The sequence below is a fragment of the Dermacentor albipictus genome, chromosome 8, assembly GCF_038994185.2.
Source record: "Dermacentor albipictus isolate Rhodes 1998 colony chromosome 8, USDA_Dalb.pri_finalv2, whole genome shotgun sequence".
In the NCBI taxonomy this organism is placed as follows: domain Eukaryota; kingdom Metazoa; phylum Arthropoda; class Arachnida; order Ixodida; family Ixodidae; genus Dermacentor; species Dermacentor albipictus.
Genome location: NC_091828.1, coordinates 120,269,408 through 120,282,736, shown reverse-complemented (window position 1 = coordinate 120,282,736; position 13,329 = coordinate 120,269,408). Strand labels below are relative to the sequence as shown.

General features: G+C 46.4%; 1 protein-coding gene and 1 long non-coding RNA gene across 2 annotated transcripts in view; one reads left to right on the top strand and one right to left on the bottom strand.

The window, feature by feature from the left end:
• Alr (Evr1_Alr domain-containing protein Alr) overlaps positions 1–12,360 on the top strand; it is a 32,816-nt gene extending 20,456 nt beyond the window's left edge. Inside the window, exon 3 of the mRNA XM_070524322.1 lies at positions 11,958–12,360. Coding sequence (XP_070380423.1) covers positions 11,958–12,120 — 163 coding nt within the window. The 3' untranslated portion in view covers positions 12,121–12,360. The remainder of the gene's footprint in view (positions 1–11,957) is intronic.
• LOC139049109 (uncharacterized) overlaps positions 1–13,329 on the bottom strand; it is a 335,411-nt gene that overhangs the window by 11,947 nt on the left and 310,135 nt on the right. The gene's annotated exons all lie outside the window — the stretch shown is intronic.

Sequence of the window (13,329 nt, the reverse complement as noted above, 5' to 3'; positions counted from 1 at the left end):
ATGGGAGCGCACTACGAACTCGTAAGCTCAATCTCCTGATTGGATGATGCAAGCTGCACGTTCTGGAAACGCCACGTGGTCAAATTTACGAGTGATGCCGCTGTAGCGTACCATTCATTCTTGTCCCAGAAGCGACGATGCAGTTTAATCAGACAGTGCTCTCTCGCGCCGTCGTCTGCTTCTTGTGGATTCCAGACGATGCATCCGTGGACGAAAACTGCTTGGATGAACGCTGCAGCCTTGAAATCGGTCTTTGGATTGGCTTGTCACGCCGGATAGCTTCTAGAACGCTGCGTCGTTTTAGGAGCGTATGCGAATCGCGCACCGGCATAAAGTATCGACTATTATGTCGGGCAGGTCTTTACCATATATCTTGCGGATATATGGCCTTAGAGGTACTCACCAATAACGATAACAGCGCGAGAATCGTTATGACTTTTCTCACTGTCTATAGGTGCCTTCATGTGCTGTGGTACATCATTTCCACTACGCTGGTCTAGCTTGCTGTAGTTACGTTTTTTTATCTCGATGTTTCTATGCTGCCGCCGTTATCCCCTATGAAAATGGCCATTGCCTTTATGTTTCCTTTATGTTTCCTTCTTGTGTCCTATGTGACCTTTATGTTTCCTTGTCCTTTGTGTGACCTCCAGGATGTGAACTTTGTGTGTACTACGTGTTTACTCATCCTAACGTATACCTCGAGGAAGTTACCTTTATTATGCCTCTAGGATGTGTCCTTTATGTTTACGGCAGGATGTTAACTGGATGTGCACTATGTGTTACCTGAGTGTACACTTGAGTGCACATGTAGGTAACATAGAGTGCACATAACAACTGTCTTTACATATAATATAGGCAGATCTATCTGTACTGTGTGACAGGCATTGATACACTCAGCAGAGTCATTGTAAGTACTAAATCTTGACTTATGCTTTCATTTGGTCCAAGAAAACAACCCTTATTATAATTCTTGTAGGATGTGTCCTTTGTGTTTACGGCAGGATGTTACCTAGGTGTGCACTTCAGTACACACGTAGGTAACATAGAGCATATAGTGGGCGAGTTGGTTACGATTCATCGTACCTTTAGCAACAGCGCAAAAGCAACGCGGAAACAAGGAACACTCCGAAGAAACAGCGCCGTCTTGTTGTGTTTCTTCCTTTTGTCCGTGTCGCTTTCGCGCTGACCACAAGTACGAGTAACTGCTGTGTCGATATTAGCACGCGTAGAAGCAGGGCAGCGCGGATCCCGTCAATGCTTGCTTGGGCGTACAACTGAACAATTTATAATTGTGAGTTGGCTAAGTATGAAAGTTGTGTGCGGAGTATGGCCGTATTTGATTACGCGAGCATGCAAGCAGTACGCCTGTTTCACTTTGGCCGAAGTTCCGCTGCCGCTGCAAGCCAGCTATCGCCACATTTTGTCGCCTTCATTCCTTACGCTACGAGCAAATATGGTGCCACCTATGCAAGATAAAGCCTGACATTCTCAAAAACACGCCACTGGGCACCATAAGAAGCGTGTATATGTGTGGCAATTCCGAATTTCTGATCGGTAGGCGTCACAGCTCTCGCGGCTGCCCGCACACCGTGCGTCATCCCAAGCGACGGAAGAGCACATGATGCGCGCTGATTGGCTCGTGTCCGCCGACAAACCACAGGACAAGCGTTCGCGCATAGTTCGTCTAAAATCTCTGCATATACTTTAAAAAAACAAGGCAGCGCACCAAGACACTTTAAAATCAATAATTTGTGTTTAAATACCAGCCTTCCTTCCAGCAACGACGTTTTTAAATCTCGAAGGCCGTGCTTCTCCAAAATTCACGCCCTAAAGAAAAATGTAGATCTCGGAGGCTAAATTCACGTTTTAACCGCAGTGCGGCGCTGCCGCAGTGTAACGGTTGACGGTGAGCTGGGTCACGTTGTTTTGCTGTGAGCGGTGAGAGTGTTCGTTACACAGTAATTTAATCATATTTTCGAAGTGCCTAAACAAACTGTGATCCGTACCGTGTGCATTAACCATCAGGAAACCTCTGGACTCGTGTAACGCCATTAGTTCGTCTTATGTTTCGTGTGATACGCCAGTGTCTTGTGTAGCGCCCGTCCGAGCGGCCTTTGTTCTCGCCTGTCCGCGTTCGCTCGTGGAATACCTGATACTGTGGCTTCGAATTATGGTGCGTGAAAGAATTTGTTGACAGTTGTGCTTTCGTGCGCTGGTGTTCATCGGCGATTCAACAGTGTTCGCGCTGGAAAGAGTGTCGCCGCGTGGTGCCTGCGAGACGAAGAAGCCGTTTGCTGACCACATTGAAGGTAAGCAGATCTGACGCTTGCGCGCATTCTCGCAGCTTTTGGTTCATGTAGTAAGCTTTGTGGAACGACAACAGAACACTTTCTGAGCGTACGTTGACCATGTTGCTGTGCACATTTAGCAAAGCGTTTCACGAGGGGAGTTTCCGTGAAATGTATCATTTCTTACCGCTTACTTGCTTTATGGAGTGATGTGCTACCACCGCCGATTGTTGGGACTTAATGGGCAAATATTTACCTAAACGCTGAAAGTTACTGTTTTCTCGGTAGTTTCCCGGCAAGAAATTCTTCCGTAGATGTGAATTTCCGCAAGTTACGTTTGTAATGGATGTCGATGTGTCACGGGCATCGCGAGTTGGCACGCGACTGCGATGTTTGACACTTGAACAGGTATTAGCTTGTGTGAAGATTACTTTATTGATAGTGTTCAGATTGAAGTGCAGCTTCGCGAGAACTTGTCTGCATTGTTTGTGTTCTTCGACGTGCTCGTGTATTTGTCTTCTATATTGTAGGGCAAATGTAGACCGACATTACAACAGCGAAATTTCTTTTTAATCGAGGCATCTCAATCAGACGCTCGTTTTCATTAATATTTTCATCCGAAGAACGGGATGTGAGTTCCTGCGATTGTTAAAGACAGTGGTTTGTAGCACTGCCCAATAAGGGATGCGATTTGCTTGCGATGCTTTGCGCTCGATGTTTGCCACTCTTATAACCCACCTTTCACGGCTGGCTGTTATAGTTGATAACGATAGCGGAATGTCGGTCAGATCAATGAGCAAAGGAGTAGCATCGGAAAAGGGATCGCTACAAAATCGCGGTCTAGGTTTTAGACCCTTCGTAATCGATTGGTCATTTGATTTACTAGATCTTTAAGTTTTGGTGATAATTTCCCATGTAGTCTGATGTTTGCGGCTGGTTTTATTCCCGCCTGAATTTTACCATATAACAGTGTAACCACTTCAGATATAACTACGAGACATCTGTACAAGCAGGCACACAAAGATTTGTTGGCCAGTTGCCTACTCCTATAGGTCATGTACTACTTAGCAGCTGCTGCAGAAATGTTTTAAAAAATTTGTGAGCAATTTAATACCTGAGTGGACTGGCAGGTCAGTCTCTTTCAAACAATTAGTTAAAAGCTTCTGTGTTGCCCTGATGTTTTTATGATCTGTTTTTGACTTCTCCACGTTTCTTCGCTGTGTGCATACAGGCCAGGCTGTTCTTGCTTAAATGAATATTTTTGAATAAGTGAAAAAGATTGGCTTTTGTTTTGTTTTTCAGGTGCCTTGTGAGCTCTCACCCAAGCAACACATTCCAGAGGTCTGCTGTGAGCAGACGTGGCAAACTGAAGTAACATTCAGATAGTCCAATAAACTGTTCGTAGTTTCAGACAAACTTTTGCAAAGTATAGTCAAAACTTTCTTTTAAAAGTGCAAGCACTGATCCAACCTGATCTTTCCATCCAAACATTACATATTATATTAGTCACAAAGACATAACTAGAACAGCAGCACTGCAGTGAGGAACGTACAGTGGTTCTCCAAGTGTTATACTGAAATAATCTATGAAGGCTAATTAGTTTGCAATTTTAGAACAAATTGTCATGAATTTCTGTGCCATAACAGAGTTTCAATCCATGCGCTGCATCATGTAGGGAACAGTAACCTTACAATGAAAACCAATGCAAAACTTTTTAACTCAGGAAAAATTTATAAATATAAAATGTGTACACGGAACTCTTCATCTATGCATGTCTACGTAAAATACAGGATTTAGTCACTGCGGCCACATAAAGGATGCATAAAGGTAGGACACACGAAGGAAACATAAAAGCAGTGGCCAAATTTCAACATGGAGGAAACATAAAGTACGGTAACATAAGGGATACATAAAGGGAGGACACACGAAGGAAACATAAAAGCAGTGGCCAAATTTCAACATGGAGGAAACATAAAGTACGGTAACATAAGGGATACATAAAGGGAGGACACACGAAGGAAACATAAAAGCAGTGGCCAAATTTCAACATGGAGGAAACATAAAGGATATTTCCTCATGTGAACTGCGGGAAACATACAGTAAACATAAAGGACATAACCATTTTCATAAGGGATCGCATTACCAATGCCGAGACACTCGCACTAAGGCCGCTCGGTGGATATATGACCGTCTGCTGCATGCACAGACAGGTTATGGTTGCGATTCCCCTCATCGGCGGCTGCATTCCGCTGGGACCGGAATGCAAACACACACTGTTTACCGGGGCTTGGGTGCACATCGAAGAACCCCAGAGGAGTGAAAGCTCACTCGAAGCATTGCAGGCTAAGGCATCTGCATGTCATATAGCCACTATGTAGCTTCGGAACATTATAACCCGTGACTTATACCGAATGGAATGGTGCCGAGAAATAGATGGGCGTGTGGCCTCTGATGTTGCACCGGCACACCTTTAAAGGCTCACCGGTGCGACCTGGGAGACCAGTTGGTGATTCGCTTACGCGTACGTGCTTGGAATACATTCGCCAATGCATGCGTCGTTCCTTTTTAAGCAGTTGACCATGGATGGATGGATGGATGTTATGAGCGTCCCCTTTGGAACGGGGCGGTGGGTTGCGCCACCAAGCTCTTTCTTCTATACTGCCTAATATTCTACCTAAGTTAAACAATGAAAAAAGACACAAAAAAAACACTCTGAACTACCACGCCCAAATTTTCTGATCCCCTATTGCGAACTGTGCTTTTGTAGGTCTCCGTCTTTTGCGTTTCCCTACTTTTCTTCCACCAATCCTCCAGTCGCCTCTTACTAATGTCTATTGCGGACATGTTTGCTTTACCACTGCTCCCTCTGAACCCAAGGGCTTCAAGGAGGCCAGTGGTGCCTAAATCGACCGCGGGTAGACGTCTTCACAGCAGAAGTCATTTGCAGAAGTCAGAGCGCCACCTAGCGCGAAAACAGGAAGCTCGTGCCTCGCCGCTTGGTTGGAAAACATCCGCGCTCCAGCCTTGCTTTGGTATACGGCGGCATCGAGTGGCGACGTTGTGTTTGCAGAGCTTCTTTCACGTTTTGTGAAAGCGTGGACGCTCTACGGCAGTTGCATTTGAAATGCCTTAAATATGATTGAAGAGGGCTTCATTCCCTTGCCGTTTTCGCAAATGGAATGGACAGCTGACTTCTCAGGGGGCCGGATAACGAACGAGAATGCGTGGGGTTATCTTCGTGCCAACACTTCGTCCGTTTGTCAGGCACACCACGAATGGGCTTTAAAAGACTAAGGTTAGGTTAGGAACAGAAAACTTTACGCGAACACCGCGGACCCTGCACTTGGCCTCGTACGAGCTACGTGCTTGCCATCCATGAAGTCGGGCATCTACGCTGTTACGGCACGGTTCACGAAAGCCATTGGCGACATTGCCGGAGCGCACGGTGAATGTGTGGCCGGGTCAGCACTTTATGCCTGTCGCATTCCCCGAACTCTTATAGTTGTTGCACGGAACAGTAGATGGACACACGTGCTAGCTTGCAAATTTGGTATTCATCTCGTGCTTTTTCGCCAAACTGCTGTGTTGCATGCCTGTAGTGTACCAAACCACATTCCAAATTTCGCATGCGCTATATGTACGCGCTAGGTTATTCAGGGTGTTTTTGCGAGCGCTAAGGCTTCAAAGCATACGTCAACCTATCTTCTTATACGTTATATTAGCTTAAATATGGGCAGCACGTGCGTTCTCAGGCCACTGCCCACTCACGAATGCTCATATGAAGGCAGATAGTTCGGCGAATTGGTTCGAAGTCACGGTGAAAGAGAGCGCAACTTAACTGGCACGTACGGAAGAAACAAGACGAGCGCTGACTCACAAATGACACGAGGTACATAGACTGGCCGCGTCTGTTAGTGCCGTTTTTCGCATTGCACTCAATCGTACTCGCGTATATATGCTCAGACTGACTCAGTGACGCGCGAGAAGAAAAACAGCATTCTTCGTATTTTGCAGTCTCAGCGAGACCTGCCAGCACGTCGCTGGCCTTCTGCTCAGCGTTGCTGAACTTGCAGGAGATGGCGAGGGAATGGAAGTCGTCTGCCCGGACCACAGATCCTAGAATGCACTGTTACCTGATACGGCGTGCCGTCTGGTTTCAATCGCTTCAGCGCCCTGTCGTCTGCAAACGTGTTCTCTCCGCATTACCTTCGCGGGTGGAAATCTGAAGAAATCACTACTACTAATAATAATAGCTCCATAATAATAGCTCGTGCAGCCGAAAGCGACGCAGTTGGCGGGCATGTCACGCCCGAGCTGCGTAGTTTGCTTTCCAATCACGGAGAGGGCACTCACGAAGCGCCGCCCCGGCCGGTTATGGCGCATGCGCAGTCGTACTTCTGCAAGTGGTCAATTACTTTAGGGTACACGTGCAGGTTGTTCTTGTGGAATGGAAGTCAGTCAGTGCTCAACTGCCAGAAAAAAAAAAGAAAAGAAGAAAATGACGACTTAAATCAGGAATATACTCCGTTATAAAGTTCGGATTTTCAAACGTATGCTTTCAAACGCAACAAACCTCGTCAAATTAGGTGCGGTGAACAATGAGCAAAACGATTTCTCTATTCTCGTGCGTTTATATAGGAGCTCCTCGCGTGAAGCTCCTGTTACGGATTCTTCTTTTTTTTTTTTTCAAAGCGCGCTTCCCGACATGCGCATATGAAAGGCTTCATAGGCAAATATTTAGTCTGGCGCTTCGCACCACCTGTACCTTAACAGGAGCTATACGCGAGGAGTTCCTATATAAACATACGAGAACAGAGAAACCGTTTTGCGCATTGTTCACCGCACCTAAATTGGCGAGGTTTGTTGCATTTGAAAGCAAACGTTTAAATATCCGTACTTTGTACGAAGTATATATCTGATTTAAGTCAGCAGTGTTCTTTAATGGTTGAAAATCGCAAGAAAAAGAAAAGCTCTAGAATAGGTTTCCAACTCGGTAAGGCAAGAATCAAGACCAATATCACAATCCAGTAAACTGTAATTATTGAGATATCTAAAGCGTACAAAAAAGTATTATACACCGCTCTGAAACATAGCGAATAATTTTTGGGTGGGAGATCTTCAGTACCTTCGTAACCGTTTTAACGATTTCACGTAACCTGTAAACTGTCACATTCGCATCGAAACTTCGCCGATAGATGAGTTCCGTGCTTGTTATGTACACTGTGCGTCAATATGAAAGTTAAGCACCACGTTTGCGTTCAATAACGGCGGTAATTTTCCTCGTTCTTATGCTGAAATTATAAAATTTCCACGAGACAGGCTCTTCATCATAATAATTACGTGACAGACGGAAGAAAGCGAAGTTCGAAACTTGCATGCATGTTTACAGGAATTATTATTTGAACAGAGATCAGATATTCCCTTTCATAGTGGCGCACAACGCATACAGTGCGACGCATGCATCGTGTTGACGTCCTGAATACGATCAACATCTCTTAGAAACGCGCCACTAATGGTCGTCTTTAATTCGAAGCCTGTTCAACCGTGAACGCAGTCTCGTTGAAAACATCTCGAAGTGTGCGCTTAGCGTAATATGCATTGCAAAGCCTTCGCTGATTGCGAAGGGCTCGTACGCTGTGCGTAGCTTTCCGTGGCAAGTTCGTTATACGGGCCCAACGTCGACGGTGCCCGTATGAGGGCTTTTGCCAACACACCCTGCCCGCATCTTGTGTCGGTTAAGCCACGACGAAGTACATGAGCTTGAGATGCCGTGAGCTGATCAGAACGGCGTATATAACAGCGGTCAGAGCAAATGATTGCGCAGCATCTGCGCAAGTGGGGGCACATATCGTCTGTCACGTCGCCTGCTTCCACGAAGAGGGCGCAGACGACATTTCTTGCTGGGAATAGTGACCAGACGACGTCTGTTTCTGAAAAGAGTGAACAGGCGGCGTTTCTTACTGCGAATAGTGAACAGACGACATCTGTTTCTGAGACGAGCGAATAGAGGACGTCTATTTCGGAGAATAGGAAACAGCCGACACGCTGCACAATTGTGCGGCGAGGTCAAGGTGCTGTTTGGAGTAAAAAAACAAAAAAAAAACAAAAAAAACACGCAGCTCAGCAGATGTTAATTTGTTGAGTTTGTGCACATCAGAGTGGCTGGCCATCACACGAGCTTAAAATACTTGTGCGTGGCGTTCATTTTGTGTTAGTAATTACCCACCGCATAAATCGTGCCACGGTATGTATGTATGTATGTATGTATGTATGTATGTATGTATGTATGTATGTATGTATGTATGTATGTATGTATGTATGTATGTGTGCATGTATGTATGTATGTATGTATGTATGTATGTATGTATGTATGTATGTATGTATGTATGTATGTATGTATGTATGTATGTATGTATGTATGTATGTATGTATGTATGTGTGTGTGTGTATGTATGTATGTATGTATGTATGTATGTATGTGTGCGTGCGTGCGTGCGTGCGTGCGTGTGCGCACGAACTCGTAATAGCGCCAAAGAACCTGTGATCCTGCAAACGGGTACACCGCCTCGCTGCAGGGTATAGAAAAGGAGGCCATCTCGTAGGCGTCCGTGGCAGACATCGCAAGCCGTTACATTCATAAGAAATTCGCGACGTACGCCTCGAACGTCTAAACCACCTGCCCGCTGATAGCGTTTGTCGCATCTCACATTTGTACTTTATTCGTCGGTTCTGTTCGCACACTCCGCCACGAAGATCGTTCCAAACCTTCAGGCCCCGGCCCGAACTTTTCTTCACCACGCTTCAGCCGCCAGGCATATCACATCGATTAAATCTCCCGGATTCCCGCCCTCCAACTCCCGAGCCTTGCATTTCCGTCTGGACGAACACCTTGCTTCCTTCCAGCTTAGGGATGCCTCAAGTGGTCGTCTGGATGTTCGGGGCGTCGGTGGCGAGGGAGGACGTGTGCAAAGGCGGCGAGCGCTCTTGGGGATAAAGCTCCTCGGACGGAAGCACGATCTTGCATGCGAAGGCAGCAGCTCTGTATGTATATAGGTTTGGTTTGGGGCGCTTTGCGCTCGACTCTCCAGAGCTTGGTTGTGTTGGCGGCACGCGTCAGAAGATTGCAGCGTTCGGGCCAGAGCGGACGGAGGCTTTCACTCGTTGAACCATTAGCAGATTGGCTCGGTCCGTCGTCTGCTCGGTGTTGGTGGTAGGGCGAGTATAGGGGTCAGTCGACGGCGCATCTCGTATGGGTGAGTGGAAAGGTGTCCGTCGGTTTTGGAGCGACTTTCCGGAAAGTTCACCTTGGGCGGTGCAAAACTCCCGGCGCGCTGGAGCACCTTAATCGCCCCGGCGGTTCAGCGGACACGGCGTTCTACAAATACGCTTAAGCAGTGATCACGTAGTTCTTCGGTAGCGGCGCCGTTCGTTAGAAAAGAATACAACAAACAATGTGAATCCGAAAGTGAATACTCGTAAGCAAGCAATCCCACAAACAAACGTACAAACAAGAAAATACAAACATATACATTTTATTTATTTATTTAGGAATTTAGTTAGTTAGTGAGTGAGTGAGTGAGTGAGTGAGTGAGTGAGTGAGTGAGTGAGTGAGTGAGTGAGTGAGTGAGTGAGCGAGTTAGTTAGTTAGTTAGTTAGTTAGGTAGTTAGTTCCGTGTGGCCTGCATGTGAGAAACAGTGAAAGCTCGCAGCAGTTCACGGTGGGTTGAAAATGGCCGCACGAAGGAGGCGACCGGTGGACGCATTGGGGTCCGTTTCATGGCCGAGCAGTGCGTACTGGATAAATCGTATACCCGGATAACCCGAATAGTACATCCTGAAGTCGTGCACTCAAATACACAGCGAAACTATTCGTATTCGAAATTTCCGATTCTCGCGCACCACCGCCGAAGCGGAGGGAGGATTTCTCCTGGAACGGGGGCTCCGCAAAATGGTGCCGTGCCTGCGGTGAAGACAGCCTCCCGCTCCACCTGTTTGACGCGCTCGGCGCTCGGGTAATCGTAGTCATGCACATTCCTTCGTGCGCCTCTGCCTGCGCACAAGTGATAGCTTGTGCACTGGCGTACATCTAGAGACGTGGACAGATGAACAAGTACGGTACATGCAACGATTGAATGTAGATAGGTAGATAGAGAGATAAACAGATGGAAAGACGGATGTATGGCTGAATAGCTAATTAGATCGATACGTACGGATTGTTAGAGATATAACTGCAGGAAGACATAGAAACAGACAGACATATATATATATACATATACATATATGGGTAGATGGGCAGATATATAAAGAGATCTGCAAGGAGATACATATGTGATAAACTGATTGATAAGCATAGAGACACACGGATAGATGTGTAGATAGCTAGATGTAGACGCAGACAGCCGTACGGACGGATAGGTATAAGCACAGAGACAGTCAGATAGATACATGCCACATTTCTTTGAGGGCGAAATGCAAGAATGCCCGTGTACCGTGCATTGGGGGCACGTTAAAGATCCCCTGGTTGTCAAAATTAGTTCGGAGTCCGCCGCTACGGTGTGCCTCATAATCAGATCTTGGTCTTGGCACGTAAAACCCCATAGTTCCATTCAGATAGATGGAGACAGATAGGTGAATAAATAGATACTACATGGATAAATAGATGGGGACGGGATTGATATGACGAGGGTAGAAAGCAGGGAACGTTGCCGTTTTGGCCGCAACAGTGACAGATAGCGCTACCATTCCTTTCACCAAGAAGAAATTTACTTTTTGTCCTTCTTTTCGTCCGGCAGAGCACTTGAAACGTATTTCTTGCGTTCTTTGGTAACTTCCAAGGTAATCGTTCGCATGACTGCCTGAATTTTGTGTGACTGTTACGTGACGTAGTTGCAGAAGGCAGCGTGTTTTTAAATATGCATCGCACTATACGCAGCGTCCTACAGTGCGAACAATTTGCTTTTCTTTTTTTCTTTCTAGACTGCTTCTAACAGTTCCCTGCGCGTCTTCTCTGCTCTTGGTTTTCTATTTTGGATTCACCAATATGAAAGGGAACACCTAATCCGTATTTAATCAACGACGATCGACTGCCACTTGTTTGACTTCAGTCTTCACTGACTACTAATAGGTAGCTCTGCTCTTGAAAAACGCGCACCTCTGTACGTTCACCTTTTCTGCGTAAAAAGAAGAAAGAAAGAAAAACGAGCAAAATTTGCAGTCTTGCGTCGCAGATCAGGTGTTCTACTTTACATTTGTCCTGACTGTACATTCATCGGCTGTTTGACTTCAGTCTTCACTCACTAATAATAAGTAGCTCTGCTCTTGAAAGGAAAGCGCGCCTCTGTACGTTCACCTTTCTCGTGTAAAAAAAGAAAAAAAAGAAAACGAGCAAAATTTGCAGTCTTGCATCGCAGATCAGGTGTTCTACATTACATTTGTCCCGACTGTACATTCATCCGCTGTTTGACTTCAGTCTTCACTCACTCATAATAAGTAGCTCTGCTTTTGAAAAGAACGCGCACCTCTGCACGTTCATCTTTCTCGCGTTAAAAAAAAGAGAAATAAGAACGAGCAAAATTTGTAGTCCTGCGTCGCAGATCGGGTGTTCTACATTACATTTGTCCTGACTGAATGCATTCATCTGCGCGTCGCTTTTTTTTTTTCGCGCTGCAGGCTCGCCTCCAGCCCTCCCCGTGTGTCGAGCCGCGCGGAGCTGGCGCAGTGGCTGTGCGAGCAGCACAACGCCGTCAACCGGAAGTTGGGCAAGCCCGAGTTCGACTGTTCGCGCGTCGACGAGAGATGGCGCCGCGGTTGGGACGACGGCTCGTGCTCCTGATTGGTCGACGGCGGCGGCTTCGGCGACGACGAACTCCAGCCCTCCCCCTGCATTCCCGCTCGTCGCTCGCGAGGTGTCGACGAACTATATGCCGTCGACGCCTCTTGTAGATAACGAAGGACCCTTCGGAGCAGCAAAGTGCAGTGACGTCATTCGCTTAGAATGAAGCTGCTACAGCGCTAGTCACTATACAGAGATTGATTAATAGAAACCTTGCTAGAGGTGTCTGGCCCTTGATGTCATTGTGTTGCTCAACCGGCATTAGTAATTAACCGTGGTATAACAAGGAGTGTCTCTGCAGTAAACGTTTAGACAAGGAGACTCGTTTTCGTGAGGGCGTTGTTTGACTGCAACGGCTAGTTTAGGTTAGACAACTCACCTTGTGTCGAAACATTGTCTCCAGCGACATTGCTTGTTATACACCATTTTTTAAAGTTGGAAGTTTATTTGAGGCAACTAGGAGAAATATACATACAGTTACCTAGGGTACCGGCGAAAAGGCAAAAAAGCCTGACACAGTGCCTGCCCCCCCCCCCCTCCCCCCAGAAACCCGACATTCGCCACCAAAGTGGCACAATGCTCAGTGTTACGATTTCACAAAAGCTATAACAGTGCTGAAAAAGAAACAACAGCCATAAGATCACAAGAAGTAGGCGTGTACAGGAACGCTTTTGTACATAAGTATACGTAAATAAGAATCGGTACATTTAAGTCACAAAAATTGCACAGGTAAAACAAAAAGCATGCCACTATGAATGCAGGCTAATCACAGCGAAAGAGTGATTTTCGCAACATCCAAATGACACAAAGTGTAAAAATTCACCCACGATTACGATACTCCCTTATGCGAAATTTGAGTGCAGCTGTATACGTGCTTTCATTTCGCGATATATTGGCTAGCGCAGAAAATCTGTCGTGCGGAGCGAAGTTTGACGTCGCTAATCGTGACGCGTGGGCACGATTCACAGCAGCCGCCGCAGACAGACTTCCGCTCATGCAGCGCTTTGTTTCCATACAGACGGCGCGCGTTATGCTATGTTCAGACTACGTTCGTAAGGCGCCGATTTTTCGTAACATACGTAAGCGGAAGCGCAACAAGCGTATGCGTCTAGTTCAGACTGCGAACGTAAAGGTACCAACGTGCGCAATTCTCGCAAAAATCGTGGGTGAGAGTGTTAAAGGGTCGGCAACATTTACGACTGTTATGTT